General features: G+C 43.7%; 2 protein-coding genes across 4 annotated transcripts in view; both read right to left on the reverse strand.

Moving 5' to 3' along the window:
- The window catches only part of ACER3 (alkaline ceramidase 3), a 193,844-nt gene extending 169,355 nt beyond the window's left edge, over positions 1 to 24,489 (reverse strand). The window contains exon 1 of the mRNA XM_069759376.1: positions 24,376 to 24,489. The gene's annotated coding sequence lies outside the window, so the exon portion shown is untranslated. The remainder of the gene's footprint in view (positions 1 to 24,375) is intronic.
- Positions 4,903 to 27,514, reverse strand: TSKU (tsukushi, small leucine rich proteoglycan). Of its 3 annotated transcripts, none has more exons than XM_069759373.1 (2): positions 24,376 to 24,487; positions 4,903 to 6,249 (listed from the first exon to the last, which is right to left on the reverse strand). In XM_069759373.1, the coding sequence occupies exon 2, from the start codon at positions 6,239 to 6,241 to the stop codon at positions 5,186 to 5,188; it is 1,056 nt and encodes a 351-aa protein (XP_069615474.1). In that variant the 5' UTR covers positions 6,242 to 6,249; positions 24,376 to 24,487; the 3' UTR covers positions 4,903 to 5,185. The 3 variants fall into 3 exon arrangements, with proteins under 3 accessions (XP_069615474.1, XP_069615475.1, XP_069615473.1); XM_069759374.1 differs by lacking the exon at positions 24,376 to 24,487 and adding an exon at positions 13,727 to 13,859; XM_069759372.1 differs by lacking the exon at positions 24,376 to 24,487 and adding an exon at positions 27,378 to 27,514 and having other exon boundaries at positions 5,040 to 6,249.

Consider the following 27,514-nt stretch of genomic DNA (forward strand, 5'->3'; position numbering starts at 1 on the left):
GCACTGACCACGTCACCGCGCCCTCTGACCTGAGCGTCACTGCCAGAGGACGCTGATGACGGAGCCGCACCCGAACGAGGAGCAGGTAATTATCACGCAGAGCTGCGCTCCCCCTCCCCGTATACTTACCTGCTCCTGGCGCCGTGCAGTCCCTGCTTCTCCCGGCAATGCATATTCTTCCTGTACTGAGCGGTCACAGTTACCTCTCATTTACAGTAATGAATATGCGGCTCTACCTCTTTGGGAGGTGGAGCCGCATATTCATTACTGTAATGAGCGGTACCATGTGACCGCTCAGTACAGGAAGAAGCTGCAGCGCTGGAAGAAGCAGGGACGTGCCGGGACCACACCAGGAGTAGGTAAGTATAATTAGACAGCCCCCGCCCCCCTCCCCTGCCGACCCCTGCGTATGACTCGAGTATAAGGGGGACTTTCAGCCCCAAAAAATAGGCTGAAAATCTCGGCTTATACTCGAGTATATACGATATATATACACATACACACTAGAGTCCAAAAGTTTGGACACACCCCATTTAAAGATTTTTATGTATTTTCATGACTATGAAAATTGTAAATTCACACTGAAGGCATCAAAACTATGAATTAATACACGTGGAATTATATACTTAAAAAAGTGTGAACAATTGAAATTATGTCTTATATTCTAGGTTCTTCAAAGTAGCCACCTTTTGCTTTGATGACTGCTTTGCACACTCTTGGCATTCTCTTGATGACCTTCAAGAGGTAGTCACCGGGAATGGTTTTCACTTCACAAGTGTGCCCTGTCAGGTTTAATAAGTGGGATTTCTTGCCTTATAAATGGGGATGGGACCATCAGTTGTGTTGTGCAGAAGTCTGGTGGATACACAGCTGATAGTCCTACTGAATAGACTGTTAAAATTTGTATTATGGCAAGAAAAAAGCAGCTAAGTAAAGAAAAAGGAGTGGCCATCATTACTTTAGGAAATGAAGGTCAGTCAGTTCGAAAAATTGGGCAAACTTTGAAAGTGTCCCCAAGTGCAGTGGGAAGAAACTGGCTCACATGAGGACCGCCCCAGGAAAGGAAGACCAAGAGTTACCTCTGCTTCTGAGGATAAGTTTATCCGAGTCACCAGCCTCAGAAATCGCAGGTTAACAGCAGCTCAGATTAGAGACCAGGTCAATGCCACACAGAGTTCTAGTAGCAGACACATCTCTACAACAACTGTTAAGAGGAGACTTTGTGCAGCAGGCCTTCATGGTAAAATAGCTGCTAGGAAACCACTGCTAAGGACAGGCAACAAGCAGAAGAGACTTGTTTGGGCTAAAGAACACAAGGAATGGACATTAGACCAGTGGAAATCTGTGCTTTGGTCTGATGAGTCCAAATTTGAGATCTTTGGTTCCAACCACCGTGTCTTTGTGCGACGCAGAAAAGGTGAACGGATGGACTCTACATGCCTGGTTCCCACCGTGAAGCATGGCGGAGGAGGTGTGATGGTGTGGGGGGGGGGGGGCTTTGCTGGTGACACTGTTGGGGATTTATTCAAAATTGAAGGCATACTGAACCAGCATGGCTACCACAGCATCTTGCAGCGGCATGCTATTCCATCCGGTTTGCGTTTAGTTGGACCATCATTTATTTTTCAACAGGACAATGAGCCCAAACACATCTCCAGGCTGTGTAAGGGCTATTTGACCAAGAAGGAGAGTGATGGGGTGCTACTCCAGATGACCTGGCCTCCACAGTCACCAGACCTGAACCCAATCGAGATGGTTTGGGGTGAGCTGGACCGCAGAGTGAAGGCAAAAGGGCCAACAAGTGCTAAGCATCTCTGGGAACTCCTTCAAGATTGTTAGAAGACCATTCCCGGTGACTACCTCTTGAAGCTCATCAAGAGAATGTCAAGAGTGTGCAAAGCAAAAGGTGGCTATTTGAAGAACCTAGAATATAAGACATATTTTCAGTTGTTTCACACTTTTTTTGTTAAGTATATAATTGCACATGTGTTAATTCATAGCTTTGATGCCTTCAGTGTAAATTTACATTTTTCATAGTCATGAAATACAGAAAAATCTTTAAATGAGATGTGTCCAAACTTTTGGTCTGTACTAATATATATATATTTATTTTATTTGCCAAATGCTTTTTTTCGCGTGCCATTACTGTACTACACACAGCGGCTGAGATAAGCAACTGGCTCAGTGGTTAGCACTGTTGCTTTGTTCAAATCCCACCAAGGACAATATCTGTGAGGAGAACATTCCCCGTGTTTGCTGAAGTTTCCTCTCACACTCCAAAGACATCTACTTAGGAAGTCTAGATCGTGAGCCCCAATGGGGACAGTGGTGATAATGTATGTGAAGTGTTGTGGATTTAAACAGCATAATATAAGTGAATAAAAATTAATAAACACGTCACCAATTTCCTAAGTAAATCTATTTCTAAAAGGTGCCATTGACTTGAAAATTCACACCAGATGTAACAGCCCATCCAATCCACACAGACAAAGAAGTCAAAAGTACTAATCTCCCTAAATTATGAGTAACAAAGAAAAATGACAAGGAGAAAAAAAATAAGTAGTGAACACATGAAGAAAGAGGTGCAAAATGAAATGAAAAGTCCTGTCACTAGATGAAGTCAGTAATTAGAAAGCAACCCTGCCACTTATAGGGAACATTTGCGGTCATATGGGCGGGGTTTTCAGGGTTTGATTCACCCTTTCCTTACCCGCTGGCTGCATGCTGGCCGCAATATTGGGTTGAAGTTCATGCTGTGTCCTCCGAAGTACACGCCTGCGCAAGGCAAGATTGCCAAATTCAGGTGACAGGTTCCCTTTAATGAAAAACCTTATTAGCTAGTTCACCAGATGGCCTAAAAATAAAAAAAGGTGTCTCATTACCAAGATGTCACACAATAAACATCTCATGGTGGGTAAAAATCAGTGAGTCACCTCAAGACCTTTGCAACCTTATTGTTGGAAAGCATTGACAGAAGAATTTCTAAACTATTGAAGGTACCAGTGTGCACTGTTGGGGCCATTCACCATAAACTGGCCATGACCAGGTGCTCCCTGCAAGATTTCAGACAGGGGAGTGAAATTATCAGAAGAGTTTAAGAGCCAAGTGGAGAGGCACAGAAAAACCTGGAATCATCAGGTACAGTTTTTTCAAAAACAACCGCAAGTAATGCACTCAACCCCCATGGCCTGTATGCACGCTCACCACACAACCTCTGTGGCCTGTATGCACGCTCACCACGCAAGACTCCATTGCTGAACAAAAAGCATATTCAAGTGCATTTACAGTTTGCTCAATAGTTAGACGAGGCTGTGAGATACTAGAACATAGTCTGGTCAGATGAGACCAAAATTGGACTCTTTAGATGCCATAATACACTTCATGTTTGGAAGCTAAAAGGCACTGCACGTCACCCCAACAACACCATACCAACAGTGAAGTTTGGGAGGTGGTAACATTATGGTCTGAGACTTATTTTTTTTTTTAAGCATACGGCACTGGTAAACTGCATATAATTGAGGGTGAATCGACAAATTTACCAAGACATTCTTGATAGAAATCTGCCACCATCTACCAGGATGAAGAAGATAAAATGAAGGCGGACACTTTAGCAAGATAAGGACCCAAACACACAGCCAAGGAAACTATCAATTGATTTTAGAGACAGACAAATGTGCTAAGATGGCAAAGCTGATCACCGAACCTGAAGCCAACAGAAAATATATGGAAGGAACTAAAGCTCAGAGTTCATAGATGGTGCACACAAAAGCTTCAGGATGGGAAGGGTGTTTGTGTGGTAGAATGGGCAAAAAAAAAAAAAAAAAATTTTAAGAAAATCCAGCTGAGCAATGCCTGCGACTAGTTTCTCCATACAGTAGTAGTCTTGAAGTTTCTTCACCAGCACTAAATAAATTTCAGTTAGAGTTGTAAGTAACTTTTCCTGTGTCGTTTCTCATTATTACATGTAATTTATTGACTTCTATGGTTTGACGGGTTGTTACAGACATCTGGTGAGAACTTTCATATCAACAGCACCTAATTAAAAATATATTTACTTAGAAAATTGCTGACATGGTTCAATACTTATTTCACCTGTTGTACGTAATCTTTACATAGTCATTTTATTACCAGCCATAAATAACGTGAGCAATGTATTTTATGATGTTTCGGAATCTACTGATCAGAGTCCGATGCCGAGAGGAGGGCTTCCCCAATGTCCCGTTGGTACTGACGAACTGGACCTCTGTGCAGCTATAGGTGCTAGAAGTCATCCCTAACTGGTATGTACGATGAGAATGGAGGATGACACTTTCTCCCTTGGCTTCCAGATGAATCCTCTTCATATGGGTGGGCACTGAATTGGTACCTTGGACCTACTGCAGTCAAAGGGTGAAGTATTACAGACTTGTACAACATGCACCTCCTATAGGGCCTTGTGCACGAGGCTTTAGGATCTGGTTTCATCTAGTTATGAAAATCTGTTTCACGGGCCACAATGCATGTGACCAATGAATGGGGACCAATGCATGTGTAGTGATGCATGCCACTGTATTCCCAAGGGAATGCCCCAGGCAGCCAGGCATATGCACACTTGGCTGAGAATGCATGTGTTTATCAATAGGGAGAGGGAATAGGTTGCTGTCAGACACCTCTGGATGTTTACCGCCCCACACCCTAAGAATAAATGGCTGAAAGCCAACTTGCAGAATGCGTCTACATAATGTGTCAGGGAGAGAGTCAAGAGCCTCCGGATCCAAATGGTCACTATTGGACATGCTATGGGCCCATCTGCATACTATATGGCAGCATTATTTATCTTTATGATGGAAATCCCAATCCAACAAAAGCTAATTTTACACACGTAAAATTGCAGCCTCTACAACAGATAATCCAACACATCACTGAATTGTAAACTTTTATTTAAGTATAGCAAGTAAAAAAAAAACCAAAAAGCAAAGACTCGAACTGATTAGAAATGGAGAGTCGATTGGCATGAATTCGTTACACTGTAAATCTGTACAAAAATGTGCATTCGTTATTCCGAGAAGTCAAGTAAAATTGCTTGTAAAAATTTATAAATAAATCAACTTTTTCCAAAAAGGCACATAATCTCCCAAAAAAGGCAACAACCTGTACATGAGAATTTGGAACTTCAAGATTTTTTTTCCTCTTTTTTTTTTTTTTTTTACAAAACATCTTGTGCTGATACAGCACCGCGATCGTTATGGCAGACCAGCACTTCTCTCCGGACCAGGCCGTTTTGGAGATGGAATTGATCTTCTTTCATCGTCTTTATACAACGAATATGCTTTCCCCAGGTGATGCTTTTCATAGCTGGTAGTTGACGAAGAGTATCCTTGGGTAAGGACACCACCGCGGAATTTAACAAGTTCAACTCATGTAAGGAACTCAACCCAAAGAAGACCTTCTCGCTTAGAGATAGCAGGTTAGGATTATTCGAGAGGTCAAGAACTTGGAGAGCGGGTAATTCTCGAAAGCTTTGTGGATCAATCTTGCTTAAATTTGGCATGTCACTCAACGATAAATAGGTCAAACTTTTAAGTCCCAAAAAGTTGTGGTCCTCGATTTTGGAAATTGGGTTTTTATCCAGATTAAGAGACTGTAAAGGAATTCCTTGAAGGCCTTGGACAGATCGTAGATTATTTCCTGACAAATTCAAGCTTCGTATGTTTGGAGGAGGATTATCCGATCCTCTCGAAAGAGTGCTAATCAAGTTGTTGGAAAGGTCGATATGTATGGCTTTCCCATTATTTTGGGAGGTAAATGTACCGATATTAATCTCCACCAGTTTGTTAAAACTTAAGTCGAGTTCGACAAGAGGAGAGTAAAAAAAGCTATGCTCCGGAAGAGCCTCCAAACGGTTGTGGCTCAGATCCAAAGACTCCAAGTATCTTAATTTGGAGAACGTGGAAGAAGTAATTTTTACTATTTGGTTGTAACTCAAATTTAGGTTGATCAAAGTTGTGTACCCAGGTCCAGACAACACCGACTCGTTGACATGTTCCAGTTTGTTTGAGGAAATATCCAGGTACATTGTGTCCAGTGGGAGAGAGACCGGAACAATGTGGGACCCAACACCACTACAATCCACTTTGGTCAGGCTGAAGCTATCGAACAATCCGAAAGTTTCAACGTCACAGGAACATCCCGGGAAACAAGTCTTACTTGTAGTAACGATGGTGGTGAGAAACAATATACTGTACCAGGGAGATAGCCCCATGGTTATACCTAGAAGGAAAAAAGCAAAAATAATTACCCAAAGAAATAGGTCACATGATCATGTATAAACTTATACCAACTTTACAAGTAAAATTATATAAAAACGAGATGCCCAGGATATACCAGTGGTGGTAATAAGAGGCGCTTTCCACTGTACCGGAGGCTGATGTAATTAGATTACTCCAAGCCATAAGACATTACCCGTTTCTATCTTACGAGTTATATACACTTTCCCATCACAGCGGCTGTCATATATGGGAGCGGGCACAGCATGCAGTATGACAAAGCCTTTTTTAACCTCCATAATTGACAACATTTCATGAGACGCAGTTTGTAGTTCGTGGTAATCTGTTCCCTGATAATACCTTGTCCTAGAAAGTGGCCACATTTTATGATGGCACCAAGCTCTGACACAGCATGCGTCCACATTACCAGTCTCTTATGGACATCTTCTGCGCCACGTGTAAATATTAAGCAATTATTGCTAGAGAACAAAAGGATGGAGCCCTATTATCTGTAGAAACCGCAGCTTTTATATTCCAGCAAACCCCCAGAAGCAAAAATAAAAGGTTTCCTGGACAGTATCTTACGAATGAAGCTCCTTCATCTATAGAGCAAATGTTATTTATGTTCCACATCTGGACAGAAGCTTAGAAACTCATCAGTTATCCTTCGTAACAGCTAATCTGACATAAGAGTTGCCACCAAGGGCTTCCAAGAAGACAACCATGATATTATTAGACCTTTCAACCAAAAGGACTTAGATTTTTGGGGCAAATACTCTTTAAGAAGAAATCTCAGGTAGCCCAGGAGCCTTCACCTTCGGTGCCAAGTAAATCTACAGGACAGTACTTGTCCTTTCAATTGAAGGTTCTTTTTAAAAGGGCGATGTTGTCTGTGGAAGAAGGGGTTGTTAAAGAAGTACTCTTCCTCCTCCCATCAAAATTATCCTCTTAATATATATATAGCAGTCGTATTATACAGTCCTGTGTACTTACAATTGCTCATTTTGCCTTTCTACTCAGCAAATTCTTCTCTTTTCCTTTAGGTTGACGACCTCACAAGATGGAAAACCGGCTATGTGAATCCTATGTGGACAATGCTCCCTACATGAGTCAATACTGCAAAGTCCCAATTTGGGGGTGGTTATGACTTGTGCAGGGAAAAGAGACTAAGTTTCTACATGGAGCAAAGAACAATCATCTAGGTATAAGGGCAAAAGTACACGGTGTTCTAAAATGTTGTAGAGAAAATAAAATCCATCTAGACATCTTTGGAGAGGGAAAACATCACCTTCACATTGAACATATAGAATGACTTACAACTGAGGAAGGGAGAGATGACACTTCAACTTCCATTGAGGTATGGACCCCCTGCAGTGACCAGTAATTACATAAGTATCTGCTCTTAGAACCAGCCACTAAGGGTACCGTCACACAGTGCAATTTTGATCGCTACGACGGCACGATTCGTGACGTTCGAGCGATATAGTTACGAGATCGCAGTGTCTGACACGCTCCTGCGATCAGGGACCCCGCTGAGAATCGTACGTCGTAGCAGATCGTTTGAAACTTTCTTTCGTCGTCTAGTGTCCCGCTGTGGCGGCATGATTGCATGGTGTAACATATATCGTATACGATGTGCGCATAGTAACCAACGGCTTCTACATCGCACATACGTCATGAAATTATCGCTCCAGCGTCGTAGATTGCAAAGTGTGACAGCAGTCTACGACGCTGGAGCGATATTGTTACGACGCTGGAGCGTCACGGATCGTACCGTCGTAGCGATGAAAATTGCACTGTGTGACGGTACCCTTAGTCTGGGATTAGTTTATGAAGTCAGGGAAGTACGCTTCCCAGGCATAAGCTTCCTCTTATCAAAGCACTGATCGCAGAACTGTTGGAGCCAGGGGGTCAGTAATGAATATTGGGCTTTGCATTAATCCGAGATTTACGGGAGATACATTTTCGGTGTCAAAGCGAAGGGACAAACATAACGTATTCACTTACATCACTGTAAGGCCATTCTAACCCCTCCAACTTAATAACGGTCTGATGGATGATGCCATGCTTCATCTCTATAAAAAGGTAAAATTGTAATAGGAAATAAAACGACAATATCTACCCCCTGGGACATTCAGGGGCGAAGATATCCTGTAAGTTGGGGGAATCTCAAAACTCTGAAATTCTCAGCACATACCACAAGAAAGGGGAGATGTGGGCAGAGTCTTGATCTAATAAAAAAAGCAGAATTTGGGTTTGGTCATGTGTCAATCCTGGAAGGTACATATTGCTGTCCATTTTCCTAAAGTAGTACCTCCCTCTGCTAAGGTGTGAGCCACTTCTGTGACATCAGGTTTAGTAGTTTTCTTTTGTTATTCCTATTATGCAATTGTATGTAACGTATTGTTTTGTTCCTATTTTTCATCTTATTTGTTATATATAAATGCTGCCTGTTTTAAATGTATAACTTTTATTAGCTGTGTTCCTCTTGCTCTGTAAACCGCACCCCTGAAGCCATATTCCACCTGTAATGGGTGTCCAACTGGCCTGTATAAACGATTGGTGGTGGCAGCTAGTAGTTGTATGTATGTATGTATGTATGTATGTATGTATGTATGTATGTATGTATGTATGTATATGCATGTTCCATGCGTTGGAATCAGAGGTGTATATACCATAAGCTCAATGAGTTCCTCAATAATCGGCCTAATAGTGGAAGCAGCCACGGACTCGTCCATCACTCAGCCAATTGTGTAATGGTCCTTACGATTAGAGGCAGGTAAATTGAGTCCGTTGAGAAACTGGTGGCATCTGTGTGACTTCCCGGGCTGCATACCCTTGACATATAATTTGATTACAATATATTAAGAGGATAAAAGCTTTGATGGGAACGCTTAACATTTCTTAGCATTGGCTTAATATCGGTTCCTCCTGGTTGCTGAAGGTCCGTATACACATTATTAGAAAGTTGGTGAAAATAAATCAATTTTAGCCAAATCGGCTGACCATGTGCATGTATGGGGGCCAGCAGACTTTTCCCAATAGAGGATATTGAGGGGGAACCACAACTTGTGCACGTACCCCAAGAGGTTGTACTATTGAGATCAGAGCTCTGATAGGAATTGACTGGACAACTCAGCTACCATGTCTACTATAAGGAACAGATCAGCTCCAGTTCCTCACAAGCATTGCATGTAGCCAAGACGTTAAAAAGGGTCAGTCTCAGAAATCAATAGGATAAGGAGAATTTACTGATTGATGAGGGCCTGGACGCCAAAATCCCAATAAGGTGACACCCCGATGCAGTACTTTGCCTTTTCCAGAATTCCCATAGGCAATAAATGGAGTAGGGGGTAGAGTATTAAAATAGGGCCTGGTTTTCAGGATCCATGGATAGGGGACAGCTAGAATTAACCCTTTAAATCAAATGTGGGATCATTATTAGTACAGCATCCATGGCTGCAATCTACCTTATAATGGACCACCCAGATTAGCCCTCAAGTTGTACTTTATTGCAGCTTCTATAGATCTGCGTCTTCCAAGAATTAAACACCTTCAAGTAGTCTAGTCATTATGAAGCGTGTAAAATTTATCGCTCATGTTCTACTCTCATGAGACACTTGCCACCTGGGAAAATCTTGTTCTGATCTTGGAGGGAAGCAATTTGGGAGAGATAAGACCCCCGGAAGGCAGGCGATGGGAATTAATCTTGAAACTGGTCCAGACAGGAATTCACATCCACTTCATAAGACATCCTGGGCTATTCCGGGGGACAAATACCCTAAAGAATGTCTTCAGAGGGTTGGAATTTAAAAAAGGTGAAAAATTAGAGGTTAGGGTAACACCAAGAGGAACTAGATTCTAGGGGACACTACAAGTCTTCTAGCATATAGAGGCAAAAAGTAGAATATTGGAAGCTCCAGTAGCGAAGGAAGATGTAAGAAGGCTTCTTCATAGGGGGCATCGGAAAGAACCCACAAGTGCTGCCATCCATATATTGTGTCCTCCAGTCAGCAGGAACTGGAGAACTGTAGCCCATTTATCTACCATGTTGGAAGGACATCGTTAGGAAATTTGTGTCTGGCAAGTCTGAGGAGAACTCTCAGCGATGGCCACCGGCAGCCAAATAATAAAAAGAGGCATAAAAATGGCAAAACAGCAGCGATCAGGGCTAGCTCCAGTCACTGCTGACATATGTACAAATCCCTAGTTAGACCGCACATGGAGTACTGTGTCCAGTTTTGGGCACCGGTGCTCAGGAAGGATATAATGGAACTAGAGAGAGTACAAAAGAGGGCAACAAAATTAATAAAGGGGATGGGAGAACTACAATACCCAGATAGATTAGCGAAATTAGGATTATTTAGTCTAGAAAAAAGACGACTGAGGGGCGATCTAATAACCATGTATAAGTATATAAGGGGACAATACAAATATCTCGCTGAGGATCTGTTTATACCAAGGAAGGTGACGGGCACAAGGGGGCATTCTTTGCGTCTGGAGGAGAGAAGGTTTTTCCACCAACATAGAAGAGGATTCTTTACAGTTAGGGCAGTGAGAATCTGGAATTGCTTGCCTGAGGAGGTGGTGATGGCGAACTCAGTCGAGGGGTTCAAGAGAGGCCTGGATGTCTTCCTGGAGCAGAACAATATTGTATCATACAATTATTAGGTTCTGTAGAAGGACGTAGATCTGGGGATTTATTATGATGGAATATAGGCTGAACTGGATGGACAAATGTCTTTTTTCGGCCTTACTAACTATGTTACTATATGGAGGTGCTGGCTGTACAACACAGCCGACACATTATGGAACAGGATCGTCTTCTGAGCCCACCCATACAGTTATACCAGGGTGCGCAAAAAGGTTATGGAGCCCAATTGCGATTGTTCCATGGGAAAAACGTGCAAACAAGCTGTCTCTTATGAGGAACATGAAAATATATAATGGGATCACGCAGATAATGGTTAGAGAAGTAAATGGTGCAAGAGACCACAACTCTCCCAATAGACTGCTTTGGTGTCTGATGAATTCTAAGTGAGAAGCAAGAGAAAACAAGCTGAATTATGAATACAGCTCTGAATGTACAATGGCCAATTACAAGAAAAAAATATATAATTCAGAAACATAAGAAATAATAAAGTTAACGATTTTCATCAGAAATAAAAGTCTAACAAAATCATCCGTTATATAGAACATATTCTCCTTATGTCCTCAGCGGCTACTGAAAATACAGGGCCTGTCACACCGGAGGGAGGTTTGATAAAATGGCACCATGCGAAATCAATAAACCCATTTCTCGCTCTTCCTGCAGGCCAAACTTTTGCTGTAAAAGAAACCCGTTTTTTTTTTTTTTGTTTTTTTTTAAATCACTTACTCTTAAAGTGCACCCTCATCTAAAAAAAAAAAAAATGCTCCTGTTCCCATAGTTGTCCCGAGCCATCACTGCTCCTGTCTGCAGTTTCTGGGACAGGAACTAGCTATGTCAGCCATATTGGCTTTCATGGGGCTAATATCAGTCGCCACTTGGGTCACTCACAGGCAGCTCCTCCCTGGCACAAGGAGACGACTCCGCAGATTTGCCATCCGTCTCCCTATGAATGACTGATTACAATTATTGTAGATGCCACCATGTTAGCCAAACACACGACCCCAATCACCTACCTCCCAAAATCCAGGGAGAGAGAAGCTGCATATAGAGATTACCGCTCTCTGTGTGTTCAGTATTACCATCCTAGGTCTCCAGCATTAACCTATCCACCTGCTAGTAATATTGAGATGACTCTGCTTATCTTGTCTCAGTCTACACAGCAAAGTTAAAAGCTATACAGCTTATTGGATCTAGGGGCAAATTTTATTTTGCTCACTTCAGAAGGGACACGTCATCAGAAGGCAGTTCTGCCTTCTCCAACACCCCCTTTTCTTGCAGGATTACATGGCAACCACTCATAGCATGGGATGAGCCTGGTCCAGCACAGCAGATCTCAGCTCTAATACTTTGAGATTGTTCCCTAAACGCAAGGTCAACACGGAATGAAAATAAATAAATGCAAAGTATGCCATTCTTCCCGTAGCTTCCGATTCCTACAAATTCTAAATTAACCAAACGCGCCCCTGCAGCACGGCCTTATGGGAGAACACATGCAGGAAATTAGGACACAGCCGGCGGCAGTACCGGCACATGCTCTGGTTTTCTCGCCGGTTTGATATCAGGCTGCTGCCGCCTTTACTGGCAAATTGCTGGTTTCTAAGAAGAAGCGGCGGCCCTGGGATGTGAGAACAGCTGAATCCCTGCACAAATCCCGACTGCGCCGCACTGGAAATAGCTCATTAGCGACGTGATCTCTAGATTACAATGGCCTGGTAGCCTCCGGGGGAAACCTTGTAGCCAGGCGACATCGCTGAGCACATATTTAAGAAAAATAGAAAATCTGCTGGAACAGGGGGCTTAAAACTGGAAGATTTAGGAACTGATCATTTTACCCAAGTGTTTCCCATGCAGGAGACCACGGGGCATAAATGTCCAATAAGTGCAAGACCCAGATGTATAAGAGGCTTTTACCGCCAGAACGAAGGGTCCACCTATCCCTCGTTGTGACCGGTGCGGCGGCCATAGTGACCGGAGAGGTTGCAGCCCTTACACCGCTATGGGGGCTCAGAGTACAAGCAAGCGCACGTACTGCACAACCGCGAATAGAGAGCGTGGCGCATGCAAAACAATGGAACCAGGTGGAGCACTGCTCTAGAATATACATACAGACCCAGCACAGAAAAAAAAAAACCCCACACAGATGGAAAACATAGAAAGGACACTACTTCCACTGAAAACTTGCCTGGAGGTGCAGCCATGAGATCCAATGCATGTTTGGTAAAAGGGGTGTACATAGATTAAAAAAAAAAAAAAAAAATAATAATCTATCCATCTCCCATAATCAGAATGCATATCCTTTAGGTTATTATCGATTATTAATTACTTTTTATTGGGCGATATGAGAAAAGTGCTCTGTGCTGCCCTTAAAGATTAGCAAAGTTGACATTAGAAAGATAAAGTTCTTCCTAATCCAAGCACCCAAAAAAAAAAAAAAAAAAAAAAAATTCATAGAACAGAAGGGTTCTCTGTGAATCCGTTTTCAAATGCACCATTAAGACCCCCCATTGATTAGTGTCTACATAGACCACTCACTCTGGAGGACCCGGTGTGTCTGTACATTACACAGGAAACTCAGTGATATTCATGGGATCGATGTAATACCTCCTTTTCCCTGTGGAGGCACTGTAGACAGAGTGGACACTTTCTGTTCAGCTGTTGCACCGATCAGATGATCGATGGGGTTTCCCAACAGTGAGATTATAAGGAAATGCTTGCAAATTTAAAAAAAAAAAAAAGGATTGTCTAATGAGGACGATCCCTTAAAGAAATCAATTGATTAGTTCCAATGGGGAATTTCCTTTAACGAGTGAAGAGAATGTGAGAAGTTTACCTGCAGTCCTATGTAAAACCACAGCTCTGCTCCATCCGCTTCCATGTGGGTAAAGCCCAGACAGTGACTGGCTCATGTCGCCTCTATGGAGGAGCAGAGTCCGCTCAGTGCCTGGGAGATAACAAGACCCTGTTGTTTTACAGATCAGGAACAAAAGGCAAAGTGACACAAACTTGTGAAAGTGGAAGGAGTCACTAAGGTCTGAGGCAAGAAAGACAAAAGCTCCTTGTGTGAAACCATGACTGAAAGGCAGGGGGGTTGTGAGGACCTTAATTCCCGACTCTGGGCAGAATACAAATCATCTCTTCTTCCATCTACTCTGTCCGCCCATCACTCATTGCAGCAGATAGATTTAATGCCGAAAATAAGATACACAACTTGCACGCAAGAATAAAACATATCCTACAGTTAATAGCTGGGTAAAGCGTCAGAAGCCAAAATCCAACGTCATTATTAGTAGTTCCGATCACTGTTGGGTCAACGAACAGCAAAAAGTTCCGAACATTGAAAAATTCTGATACGAGTGAAAAAATGTTTACAATTAATTTGTTTTCTCAGCCCTCAACATTAGAATAAAATATGTATGTATGTATGTATGTATGTATGTATGTATGTATGTATGTATGTATATATATATATATATATATATATATATATATATACACACAAACACATTACACCATTGAATTTACAAGACTGGCACTAGAAAGGAGAAGCCGCAGATTTACAGGGATGAGTGGGTGTAATTGTCAGGGCGGTGTACAGGGCGACAGGCAAAATTATGACTAGCAGTAAAATTACTGGGAAATGAAAGGGTGAAAAAAATAATATATATAAAAAAAAAAAAATTACGTCATGCAATTGAACCACTACAGAAATTAAAAATAGGAGTGTGCGAAGTCGAGACCCCCTTTTAGTTTTTTTTTTTCCTTTTCATAAAGGTCTTCTAATAAAGGGATTTGTAAGTATCCTACTGCTCAGAGCTCCAGTGATCACTCTGTAAGAATCCAGTATAAAGTGTTCAATTTCCCCGCAGCGCCTCCACAGGAAAAATGAAGCATTACATGGCACCCAATAATAATAATATAATAATAATTTTTATTTATATAGCGCCAACATATTCCGCAGCGCTTTACAAATTATAGAGGGGACTTGTACATACAATAGACATTACAGCATAACAGAAATACAGTTCAAAACAGATACCAGGAGGAGTGAGGACCCTGCTGCTCGCAAGCTTACAAACTATGGGGAAAAGGGGAGACACGAGAGGTGGATGGTAACAATTGCTATAGTTATTCGGACCAGCCATAGTGTAAGGCTTGGGTGTTCATGTAAAGCTGCATGAACCAGTTAATTAATTTTTTTTTTTTTTTTTTTTACCCAATGTACCCAATGAAACAATCACATCAAATCCTCCAGAGAGATGCTCTTTGCAAAAGGTATGCCAAGCCAGCTAACGGATGGATTCCCAAAAACCCCCTTTATATTTGCTATAAAACAAGACATTTATGTTGTCAAACTTAGGATGGGATAGAAACAACATCCTAGGGTTGGGAGGGAGAAAAAAAAAAAAAACCACAACAAAGCAAAAGCAAAACCACCACTCAGCATAACAAGACAAATGCTATTCAGTAGACTGGGAAGAACTGGGCGACTACCCATATAAGAGCAGGCACATTGTCACCCAGTTTTTCGGGGGGGGGGGGGAAAAAAAAAAAAAAAAAAAAAAAAAAAAAAAAAAAAAAAATCGATAAGACTTGAGTTACGAGAAAACATTCTTTTAGGACAAAGTTACTCTTAGAGTTTTGTAGTAATGCAACAGTTATATTGGGGAAATTTTTGGAATGGGGCACAAACCCGAGGTGTGCCTGGGGGTCTAATAATCAGAGATCTCCACTCGAAGAAGGTTGTTTCATGTACACAACATGCAAGACATATTCAGTAGGATTCCGCTATAGTCTACTGAACACTGGCAACAGTTTTACAAGTTGTCGCCCACCATAAAACAAGATCTTACATGCTGAACAGGGGCCATAAACAGCAGGGGCACTTAGTATTCCAGCCCACACTCTCCAAGCAGCAGAAGAACGGACTGGGAGCCAAGGCTGGAAGCAGCAAGACGCTCACGACTGTGCAAAAACGGGACAAGATTCAACATGAGCCGAAAGTGTCCGGAAATTGACTCCTAGGAAGAAAACTTCAAATTTATGAATCACTTTTTATATGGATTTTTTTCTAATATTTACCTATTTCTTGTATTATTTTTAATAATCAATGCTACAAATCGGTCCAGAAGGGAGAATCCCCTTTTGTTTGTAAATCCACCAGACTTCGGAACTCCAGTATAATCTCAATTATTTAGAATTATTAATAAAATTGGGTAAAGACCAATTAGGAATTTTCCTAAAGTGGCTATACTGTCACAGAGGCTAGTGGTTACAGTCATGCCCAGGTGCAGATCCACTCGAAAATGCCCCTCCACTAGGAAGAAGCTCCAAATGAAATTGGAGAAGTGGAAGGACATTGCCCCCTTTTGCACTCCCCATGTTCTGGCTCTACTCCAAGGGGACATGTACTGTGCCCCCAGAGAAATTGTGAGGCCATGATGCAGGTAATGTTCCATAGAGACCTCAACCACAATTGAAGGAGAAACCAGACTAGGTGGCATGGGGTAGACAGACACCACCACCGATGGTTAATTCGCCTTGTAAGGGGTCAGAGGACAAATCTTTTTAGAAGTTATTGCCAAGAACTTTTCATCCTCTAATTTTATCCCCACCATCTTTAAAAGGTGTATCTTGTAAAGATCACCCCCCAAAAAAATGGATGTCAGAAAAATTCTCACTCAGCCCCCTACAAGAGCCATCCTTAGAAAAAGAGACATTACATAAGGCCATAGACTCCAGTTGATCGAACGTGCCATATTTGGCTGAAATTATTGGTGATCTAAAAAAGAATAAGGCTAGCCATATCCATGAATGCCTGGCATGTCAGCTCCCCTGATAACAATAGATTGGGAATCCCAATTGCCCATAACCAATCCTTCTCTCCTGGAACATCTATCGGGGAGAGTCCAGTGGCACTCTGATATACAGCAGGTAGACAGGAGAGGGATTTTTTTTTTTTTTTTTTGGGGGGGGGGGGGGGGGAGGGGAAAAATATTTCAGAGCTAGCAAGACTTTCATTAGTGTGTACTGGGTCTTAGAGGATCACTTTTACTTGGTGGCATACAGAGAGAGTAAGCCATGTTTCCCAGTGTTAAAACACTTTTGTTTTCCCACCCCACTGTGCTTTTCTGCAGACCACAGAATAGAAGTCTGCTCTGATTGTTGCAGCCCCCCCCCCCCCAGGCTCCCTGTAAAAGAAGAAAAGATAAAATCTCCCAAAAAACAAAACACAGAGTTTGTGCACGAGTTTCATGAAGGCATATCCACTTTGAGTATATTTTCTGCATAACACAGAATAAAAATACAATGTTTGCGCTACATGGAAATATGGCCTTGTGGGTACCCCATTACGGTTCCACTCAACATGACACCAAAAATTCAGCTGCATGCACAGTCTTCTCTCGAGGGGGCCACAAGGATCATATAAAGTTAATTCCGAAGAGACTTAAGGTACCGTCACACTTAGCGACGCTGCAACGATACCGACAACGATCCGGATCGCTGCAGCGTCGCTGTTTGGTCGCTGGGGAGCTGTCACACAGACCGCTCTCCAGCGACCAACGATGCTGGTAACCAGGGTAAACATCGGGTAACTAAGCGCAGGGCCGCGCTTAGTAACCCGATGTTTACCCTGGTTACCATCCTAAAAGTAAAAAAAAACAAACACTACATACTTACCTACAGCCATCTGTCCTCCAGCGCTGTGCTCTGCACTCCTCCTGTACTGGCTGTTAGCACAGCGGCCGGAAAGCAGAGCGGTGACGTCACCGCTCTGCTTTCCGGCTGACCGACGCTCACAGCCAGTACAGGAGGAGTGCAGAGCACAGCGCTGGAGGACAGACGGCTGTAGGTAAGTATGTAGTGTTTGTTTTTTTTACTTTTAGGATGGTAACCAGGGTAAACATCGGGTTACTAAGCGCGGCCCTGCGCTTAGTTACCCGATGTTTACCCTGGTTACCAGTGAAGACATCGCTGAATCGGTGTCACACACGCCGATTCAGCGATGTCTGCGGGGAGTCCAGCGACCAAATAAAGTTCTGGACTTTCTTCCTCGACCAGCGACAGCACAGCAGGGGCCTGATCGCTGCTGCCTGTCACACTGGACGATATCGCTAGCGAGGACGCTGCAACGTCACGGATCGCTAGCGATATCGTCTAGTCTGACGGTACCTTTAGCTTTATTACATTTATAAGGCACAAATATGAAAGAAAGATTGCTGCATTTTAAGCTTCCTCTTCGGGACCCTGCCTGTCCTTTGCCACATCCAGTGACATCACTCCTTACCATAATGACATCACTCCTTACCATAATGACATCACCCATGGTTCTACCCCAGTCAACAAATTATTAGAGGATTATCACATCTCACCATGACTGACGCCCTCCGGCAAGGATGACTGGCCACAGCTATGATAAATGGGTCCGACCAAACAATGCGGAGACAGATCTTTAGGTCATTATGACTTTAAAATGTCACCATGTGAAAAAAACAAAACGGTCACAAGACTTGTTGTAATCTAATCAGTCCAGACAGATCTGGCTTATCCCTTATCAGTAATTGTGTGGGTTTTACATAAAGACCTAATCAAAAATGAGGAAATTCTAGTGGGCCCATTGTGGCGGGCTCACCACACCCCATCGTGGGCTCTTTGGCGGAGAGAAGCCTCTTAACCCCTGACTAACCACACAGTTCCTGTAGTTTAACAACAACGCTTAATAAAAACTACATAGACTGTCAGATAACGCCACATGTCTTAGCTTAGGGACACAATTATTAGAAACTAGATGGTGGCCCGATTCGAACGCATCGGGTATTCTAGAATATGTATGCGTAGTGTATAGCGCAGCCCACGTTGTATATTGCGCAGCCCACGCAGTCTATAGCAATGTGGGCACCATATCCCTGTTAAAAAAAAAAGAAAAAAAGAATTAAAATAAAAAATAGCTATATACTCCCCCTCCGTTGGCCCCCGGATCGAAGCGTTACCGACGCTTCTCGCGTGCTCCGGTCTGAAGAGTGCATTGCGGTCTCGCAAGATGATGACGTAGCGGTCACGCGAGACCACAATGCATGGAGCGGTCACCGGGGCGTCGCGAGGAACGGGAAAGGCCGGTTCCTGATCTGAGGGGCCACCGGAGGGTGAGTATATAACTATTTTTTATTATTTTTAACATTAGATCTTTTTACTATTACATAGTAACATAGTAACATAGTTAGTAAGGCCGAAAAAAGACATTTGTCCATCCAGTTCAGCCTATATTCCATCATAATAAATCCCCAGATCTACGTCCTTCTACAGAACCTAATAATTGTATGATACAATATTGTTCTGCTCCAGGAAGACATCCAGGCCTCTCTTGAACCCCTCGACTGAGTTCGCCATCACCACCTCCTCAGGCAAGCAATTCCAGATTCTCACTGCCCTAACAGTAAAGAATCCTCTTCTATGTTGGTGGAAAAACCTTCTCTCCTCCAGACGCAAAGAATGCCCCCTTGTGCCCGTCACCTTCCTTGGTATAAACAGATCCTCAGCGAGATATTTGTATTGTCCCCTTATATACTTATACACGGTTATTAGATCGCCCCTCAATCGTCTTTTTTCTAGACTAAATAATCCTAATTTCGCTAATCTATCTGGGTATTGTAGTTCTCCCATCCCCTTTATTAATTTTGTTGCCCTCCTTTGTACTCTCTCTAGTTCCATTATATCCTTCCTGAGCACCGGTGCCCAAAACTGGACATGGTGCATAGGCAGCATGAATAGTAAAAAGTTGATCACAGGGTTAATAGTAGCGGTAACAGAGTGTGTTACACTGCGGTCAACACTGCCATTAACCTTGTGTGAGCGCTGACCGGAGGGGAGTATGCGGGCGCCGGGCACTGACTGCGGGGAGAAAGGAGCGGCCATTTTCTTCCAGACTGTGCCCGTCACTGATTGGTCGTGGCAAAACAGCCACGACCAATCAGCGACTTGGATCTCCATGACAGACAAGAGGCCACGACCAATGAATATCCGTGACAGACAGACAGAAGTGGCCCTTAGACAATTATATAATAGGCTAGATTGTGGCCCGATTCTAACGCATCGGGTATTCTAGAATATGCAAGTCCCTGCAATATATGGACAATGATGATTCCAGAATTCGCGGCAGACTGTGCCTGTTGCTGAATGGTCGAGGCAACCTTTATGACATCATCGTCGCCATGGCAACCATTATGACATTTACGTCGATACTGTGCCCGTCGTCCTTTATGACATCATCGTCGCTGTGCCCGTTGCCGATTGGTCGAAGCCTGGCGGCCTCGACCAATCAGAGACGCGGGATATCTACGTCCTTTATGACATCATCGTCGCTGTGCCCGTTGATGATTCCAGAATTCGCGGCAGACTGTGCCCGTTGCTGATTGGTCGAGGCAACCTTTATGACATCGTCGCTGTGCCCGTCGCTGATTGATTGGTCGAGGCCGCCAGGCCTCGACCAATCAGAGACGCGGGATTTCTACGTCGATGCTGTGCCGGTCTCTGATTGGTCGAGGCCTGGCGGCCTCGACCAATCAGAGAGCTGGGATTTCCAGGACAGACAGACAGACAGACAGACAGACGGAAAAACCCTTAGACAATTATATATATATATATATATATATATATATATATATATATATATATATATATAGATATGGCTTTGTTGTCCATAGCAACCAATTTTTTTTCAGCCCAGTTCCAAAAAAAACAAAAAAAACACAACTAATGGTTGCTATGGACAACAAGGTTATCAAAAGGAAAAAAAAAAAATATAGGGCCTAAGGGGAAGCAAGGCCTCACTGCCCATAGCAACCAGCAGTTTCTGAAGCTGCTCTGGTTGCCATTGGCAATAAGGTCAGATTTCCTTTAATAAAAGAGGGCCTAATGGGAAATCTGGCCATGATCCCCAACTAAACACTGGGCGGACGTTGACCTCATGTTTGTGGGAGGATATGGACAACTTTCCCATCTTTTATTACAAACCTACCTCACGACCCCACCTAGCGCCATAATAAATGGAAGCACAGATACACTCAGTGGGTTTTTTGTGTTTTTTTTTTTTTTTTTTTTGCAAAAAGTCAAATCAAAGACTAAAAACACTTTCACAATCTGTGACCACATCAGTGCAATCCAATATCTGTCAGATGGGCAGAGCTTACAACCAGTCTGTCACCTCCCCTACAACATGATGGAGGGTCTCTACTCCCTGGGGGGGGGGGGGGGGGGGCAGAATAAGGAGATAAGGGAAATCCATTTATGAGACCCCAAAGACCCTGCCTAAATGGGAATGTATGGTGGGTGGGGGGGGGGGAGGGGAAGTTTACAGGTTGTACTGGCGATAGCGTCAGGATCCTAGAGAGACACCCACCAGGAAGGGGTGTGCAGTGGACAATTCCTTTAAGGATTCCAGATAGCCTGAAGGTGTTTCATTATCAGTGGGGTTATAACTTCTGGGACCCCAGTATGTCTGAGATTGAAGGGTCCCTGTGTCCCATTTATGGCTTCCTGCCTACAGCATGATGGCCCCTTTATTCTAAGGATTGCTGGGGGACCCAGATGTCACTTTACAGATAGCACCATTTTTCAAGATCTCTGCTTGCTGTGTGCAAATAGGCCCTTGGATCCAGATACATCATTTACAGATTTTAAAAAAATAAAATGAAAAATTTAAAGTGTACAAACAAAAGCAAAACCATTTCACAGCTTGAGAGAAACATCTTATGTGGGGTCCGTGGTGCATGAATTCAGTACTATTCAGGGTCTGCTGGGGGGGTGGTGTTAACCTTTATGGGCAATGGCAACCATTACACAGAATTTGGGGCCAAAAATTGCTTTTGTCTGTCATGTAAAAAAAAAAAAAAGGTTCACATTGCACAATTATATCAGGTTCTGGGAAAGCTGGGTGACAACAATATGACCAGTATACAAGGTACCATAAGGGTCGTCAGACAGTTCTTCTTGGTTATTTAATTTTATAATGGGGAAAGGGGTTTTTTTTTCGTCGCTTTAAAAAAAAATGTAGCAGAAACTTTGGTTTATGTAGAAAGAGCAAACCCCAGACAAGAGAAAATGGTGAGAGCTGTAGTCCCATCCCCCATTCCCTTCCTCCCCCTTTTTGTGGCCAATGCTGCCTGGAACAGATGAAAAGCAGATTTTTGGGGAATATTGTAATTCTAGAAATATGCTCAGGGGATCGCAGCTGTGGGAACGGAACAATGGAGGGAGAGAAGGAGAGTCTGGAAAATATAAAGTTAGGAGTGCACTGATTTATGCAAGGAGGGGGGGGGGAATTAAAGGTTCATCACAGAGGATGAGAGGTGTAAACATTAGCCACTTAGGGGCCATAACTAATGGGGGTGGGGGAAGGGCTGTGATGAGCATAATCACCCCGTGACTTCTACAGGGGAGGGGGGAGTTTAGTGTTGAAATCTGCATCTTTCAAATACACTTTTTTATCATCCGATTGCTGCTAGTGAAAAGGGACTGAACACTTGTACAGATTTTATCCTTCTCACTGCTGAGGGTTTGTTACAATTGTCGTCAGTTTAGAGAATCTTATGTTCTGGGCTGTTCTTATCTGCACTGATATGGACTTGGTAACAATGTACTTTTTTTTTTTCAGCTTCTTTTGCAAACTTAAAAAGCTGCAGGGATTTTTTTCAAAAAGTTACAGAAAACCTTATCAGTTAACATATCCAAGATTTTCGGCATAAAAAAAAAAAAAAAAGTGTGTTTTTTTTTTTGGCTACGGTTGCAGTGAAATAATGTACAGCAGACGCAATGTGTGAAGGGACCAAACCCTATACAGCAGATATATGGCGGGGCGAGTCAGTTGTGAGCGCCAGGGCAGCTTATCCAAGCACCCACATTTCCCCACCAGCGGGGTTTGTGTATTAAAAAAAAAGAAAAATGAAAAATCAGATTGTGAGTTCTTGGAAAAAAATAACTCCATTTATCAGAAAAAGATTCAGCAGAGCCAAGATTACCATCAAATAACTTAAAGTGATAAAACACACAGCGCTTCAGCTCTGCTACATCTGGAGCATTTATCTCAATACCCAGAAGGGCGTCCAACTTGTAAATTAGGGGAACTGGAGTTTTGGCAAAGTTTTGGTACAATTTGACTCCTGCAGTTTTGCAGTCACTGGGCAGAAGGAGGAGGAACAGTTCAGCGCAGCTGCTGATCAAATTACTTGCAGCCGTGGCAATTTCAACTCCCCAAGAAATAGGGAAAAAAAAAAAATAAATATATGATGATATATCCTAGACCACATAGTTCTTCCCTCAATCCTAAACTCCAACAGTGCTCTCAACCCAAAGCCCACCTATAGACACCACCACCTCGAATTGACAGCTCTTGGGCCCATCTAAACATTTCATTGTTTCCAGTTTTTGGAATCTGGTGTCACATTGCATTTACTAACAAAAATGTAAAAATAAAGAAAAAAAAAAAAAAAAAAAAAACTTATATATATATATATATATTTCAAAGAACACCCAACTGGGGGGAAAATTCATGACTGCCTAAATCTGACCACAGGCCGCATTGCCCAAAATGAAAAATTATGTATTACCTTATGGGCAGATTTTCCAAAAATTGATAAGTCATGGATTGTTATTGGGAAGGACTATGGCTACGTTCAGATTACAACGCAAATAAAAACGCACCAAAACGCACGCAAAAACGCTGCGTTTTGCGACGCATGCGTCCTTTTTTGCCGAAATTTGGACGCAAGAAAAATGCAACTTGTTGCATTTTCTGCGCCCAACGCTTGCGGCAAAAAAAAACGCATGCGTCGCACAACGCAGCACAACGCATGTCCATGCGCCCCCCATGTTAAATATAGGGGCGCATGACGCATGCGTTGCCGCAGCGTTTCCCGACGCAGCTTCGGGAAACGCTAATGTGAACGTTGCCTATGATGACGAGGAACAAAACATATTCCAAAAAAAAAAAAAGGAACAAGTACACAGATCTACTTAAAGATGGCTTCCATAAAAATATAAATACCGTACATTTAATTCTCACTTTATGGATTGTTTTGAGTCACTACTCTCTAGTGCTCCTCGTTACAAGACGCGCATATTGACTTGAGGTCCATAGTTGAGTCAACTATGGACGACAAAATATTGCAACGGGGACATATGATCCCACATGGTCACCAACATTTCAAAGAATCTGTGCAGGAACGTAGTAATACTTACAGACCATTCCCATGGAGGTTAGTGGCCACTAAGAGGCCACCATTTAGATTTATTTCAATAAGTCAAATTCCAGCTTGATGGACCCCAATTTTTTTTTTGGGGGAACATTCACCAGCCCCTCAAATATTATCAAGCGATCCCATCAAAAGTTGACTATAGTCTGGTATACATTGTAACTTCTTAAAATCCGATTCACTTTTGGAAAGGGGAAAAAATATTATACATTTTTGGAGTGTCATTAGTGATTACCTGTCTCTGCTTTGCCAGACAAGTTGAGGTTGCTGATCCTGCACTTGAACAATTAGTAATTAATCATTTATGGGACCCTGGGTTGTCATTATCCGATGGGGTCAGAGTCCTCCTACAAGATAGGGGCGGTCTCAATTTAAAGAGTTTTTCATCCTGATTTTGCTCATATAAAAGAAAATCAATGGGAGGAAACCCCAGACACAAAATACAGAGCATGCCTAATTGTGAAAAAAACAGAGTTCCCAAAAAAATGATAAAAAAAACAAAACACAAAAATATCTAGACTTTTTGGGTGTGAATCCAGCCTTTCATCAGTCAAAGCTTAAACTAGTAAAACTGGAAACAAAGTTGCAAGTGATATTTACTAACAATCAAGACAGAAGGAAATACATTGGTCACATCTGGTGTGCAGGGGGAGGGTACAGCATGGGAAGGGGGTACAGCATGGGAAGGGGGTACAGCATGGGAAGGGGGTACAGCATGGGAAGGGGGTACAGCATGGGAAGGGGGTACAGCATGGGAAGGGGGTACAGCATGGGAAGGGGGTACAGCATGGGAAGGGGGTACAGCATGGGAAGGGGGTACAGCATGGGAAGGGGTCCCAGTCAGCCCTCTGTGCAGGGGATACCTGCATGGTGGGAGTATAATGGAGGGGGTGAAATGCAGTGTGCATGGAAGTAGAGGCAGGGGTTAAATGTGTAGGTACAGCAGAAACATATGAAGTCTTAAGGGGTTAATTGCAATGCAAAAAAAATAAAAATTGAGAGTGATGTTAATTAAGTTCCACAGGGGTTAAATGTTTAAGGGGAGTTTGCATAAAAAAATGTTAGTGAACCCAAGCCTGCAATAAAGTAGTGTGGTAATAAGGGGTTAACACAATGCATCCAAAAGTTTGCGATAAAAGTTAGGGATAAAGTCTAATGTTCAGAAGTTCTATATGAAAGTAAGTGAACCCTGTGCACGTGTAATAGGAAGCTTCTATACCAGTATGGAAAGGGTTAAAGTGTAACCCTCCCAAAATAGAGGGATTAGTTAAAGATTTTGGGGAAGGGTGCAGATCTATTGTGATGCCATGTATGGGGGTGGAAGGGGTTAATATAAAGGCATTCTTGCACAGAAGTGAGTGATATTTGGGGTGTAGAGAAGTCAGATCTGATAGAGACCCCTCTAACTGCTATACTGGGGGGGCACAATGTATGGATAGAGACCCCTCTCCCTGCTATACTGGGGGGCACAATGTATGGATAGAGACCCCTCTCCCTGCTATACTGGGGGGCACAATGTATGGATAGAGACCCCTCTCCCTGCTATACTGGGGGGCACAATGTATGGATAGAGACCCCTCTCCCTGCTATACTGGGGGGCACAATGTATGGATAGAGACCCCTCTCCCTGCTATACTGGGGGGGGCACAATGTATGGATAGAGACCCCTCTCCCTGCTATACTGGGGGGGGGGGCACAATGTATGGATAGAGACCCCTCTCCCTGCTATACTGGGGGGCACAATGTATGGATAGAGACCCCTCTCCCTGCTATACTGGGGGGCACAATGTATGGATAGAGACCCCTCTCCCTGTTATACTGGGGGGGGCACAATGTATGGATAGAGACCCCTCTCCCTGTTATACTGGGGGGGCACAATGTATGGATAGAGACCCCTCTCCCTGCTATACTGGGGGGGGGCACAATGTATGGATAGAGACCCCTCTCCCTGTTATACTGGGGGGGCACAATGTATGGATAGAGACCCCTCTCCCTGCTATACGGGGGGGGGCACAATGTATGGATAGAGACCCCTCTCCCTGTTATACTGGGGGGGCACAATGTATGGATAGAGACCCCTCTCCCTGCTATACTGGGGGGGGCACAATGTATGGATAGAGACCCCTCTCCCTGCTATACTGGGGGGGGGCACAATGTATGGATAGAGACCCCTCTCCCTGCTATACTGGGGGGGCACAATGTATGGATAGAGACCCCTCTCCCTGTTATACTGGGGGGGCACAATGTATGGATAGAGACCCCTCTCCCTGCTATACTGGGGGGGGCACAATGTATGGATAGAGACCCCTCTCCCTGCTATACTGGGGGGGGCACAATGTATGGATAGAGACCCCTCTCCCTGTTATACTGGGGGGGCACAATGTATGGATAGAGACCCCTCTCCCTGCTATACTGGGGGGGGGCACAATGTATGGATAGAGACCCCTCTCCCTGTTATACTGGGGGGGGGGGGCACAATGTATGGATAGAGACCCCTCTCCCTGCTATACTGGGGGGGGGCACAATGTATGGATAGAGACCCCTCTCCCTGCTATACTGGGGGGGGGCACAATGTATGGATAGAGACCCCTCTCCCTGCTATACTGGGGGGGGGCACAATGTATGGATAGAGACCCCTCTCCCTGCTATACTGGGGGGGGCACAATGTATGGATAGAGACCCCTCTCCCTGTTATACTGGGGGGGGGGGCACAATGTATGGATAGAGACCCCTCTCCTTGCTATACTGGGGGGGGCACAATGTATGGATAGAGACCCCTCTCCCTGCTATACTGGGGGGGGGGCACAATGTATGGATAGAGACCCCTCTCCCTGCTATACTGGGGGGGGCACAATGTATGGATAGAGACCCCTCTCCCTGCTATACTGGGGGGGGGCACAATGTATGGATAGAGACCCCTCTCCCTGCTATACTGGGGGGGCACAATGTATGGATAGAGACCCCTCTCCCTGCTATACTGGGGGGGCACAATGTATGGGAAGTGGGGCTAATACTATGTATAGAGGAGGAGGGGGGTTACAGGAAAGTTCAGAGGAGCCAGGCTAGTTCTGCAGGGGTTAATCCAAGGTCTAGGAAGCTTTCGGTGAAGTTAGTGAAGTCATGCATCCAGGCTTGCACTGAAGTTGCTGAAGCTTGTAGTCCTCCTCCAGCAAAGCTAATCCTGGAAGGTGGAGGGTCCCAGAGGCGGCAGCAGCCCCCCAGCCCCCCGCTGCTTACCTGCTCTGCGCCGGATCCAGGGAGAAGCAGGGTGCTTGTGATCAGGGGGCACAATCCGGGCTCATCCTGCCACTGTGCAGAGGCTGCTTTCATTTATGTGGTGAGCAGCAGTGCCGGAGTGTGAGCGCTGCATTCCC

This window comes from Ranitomeya imitator, chromosome 3 (assembly GCF_032444005.1).
Source record: "Ranitomeya imitator isolate aRanImi1 chromosome 3, aRanImi1.pri, whole genome shotgun sequence".
Lineage (NCBI taxonomy): Eukaryota > Metazoa > Chordata > Amphibia > Anura > Dendrobatidae > Ranitomeya > Ranitomeya imitator.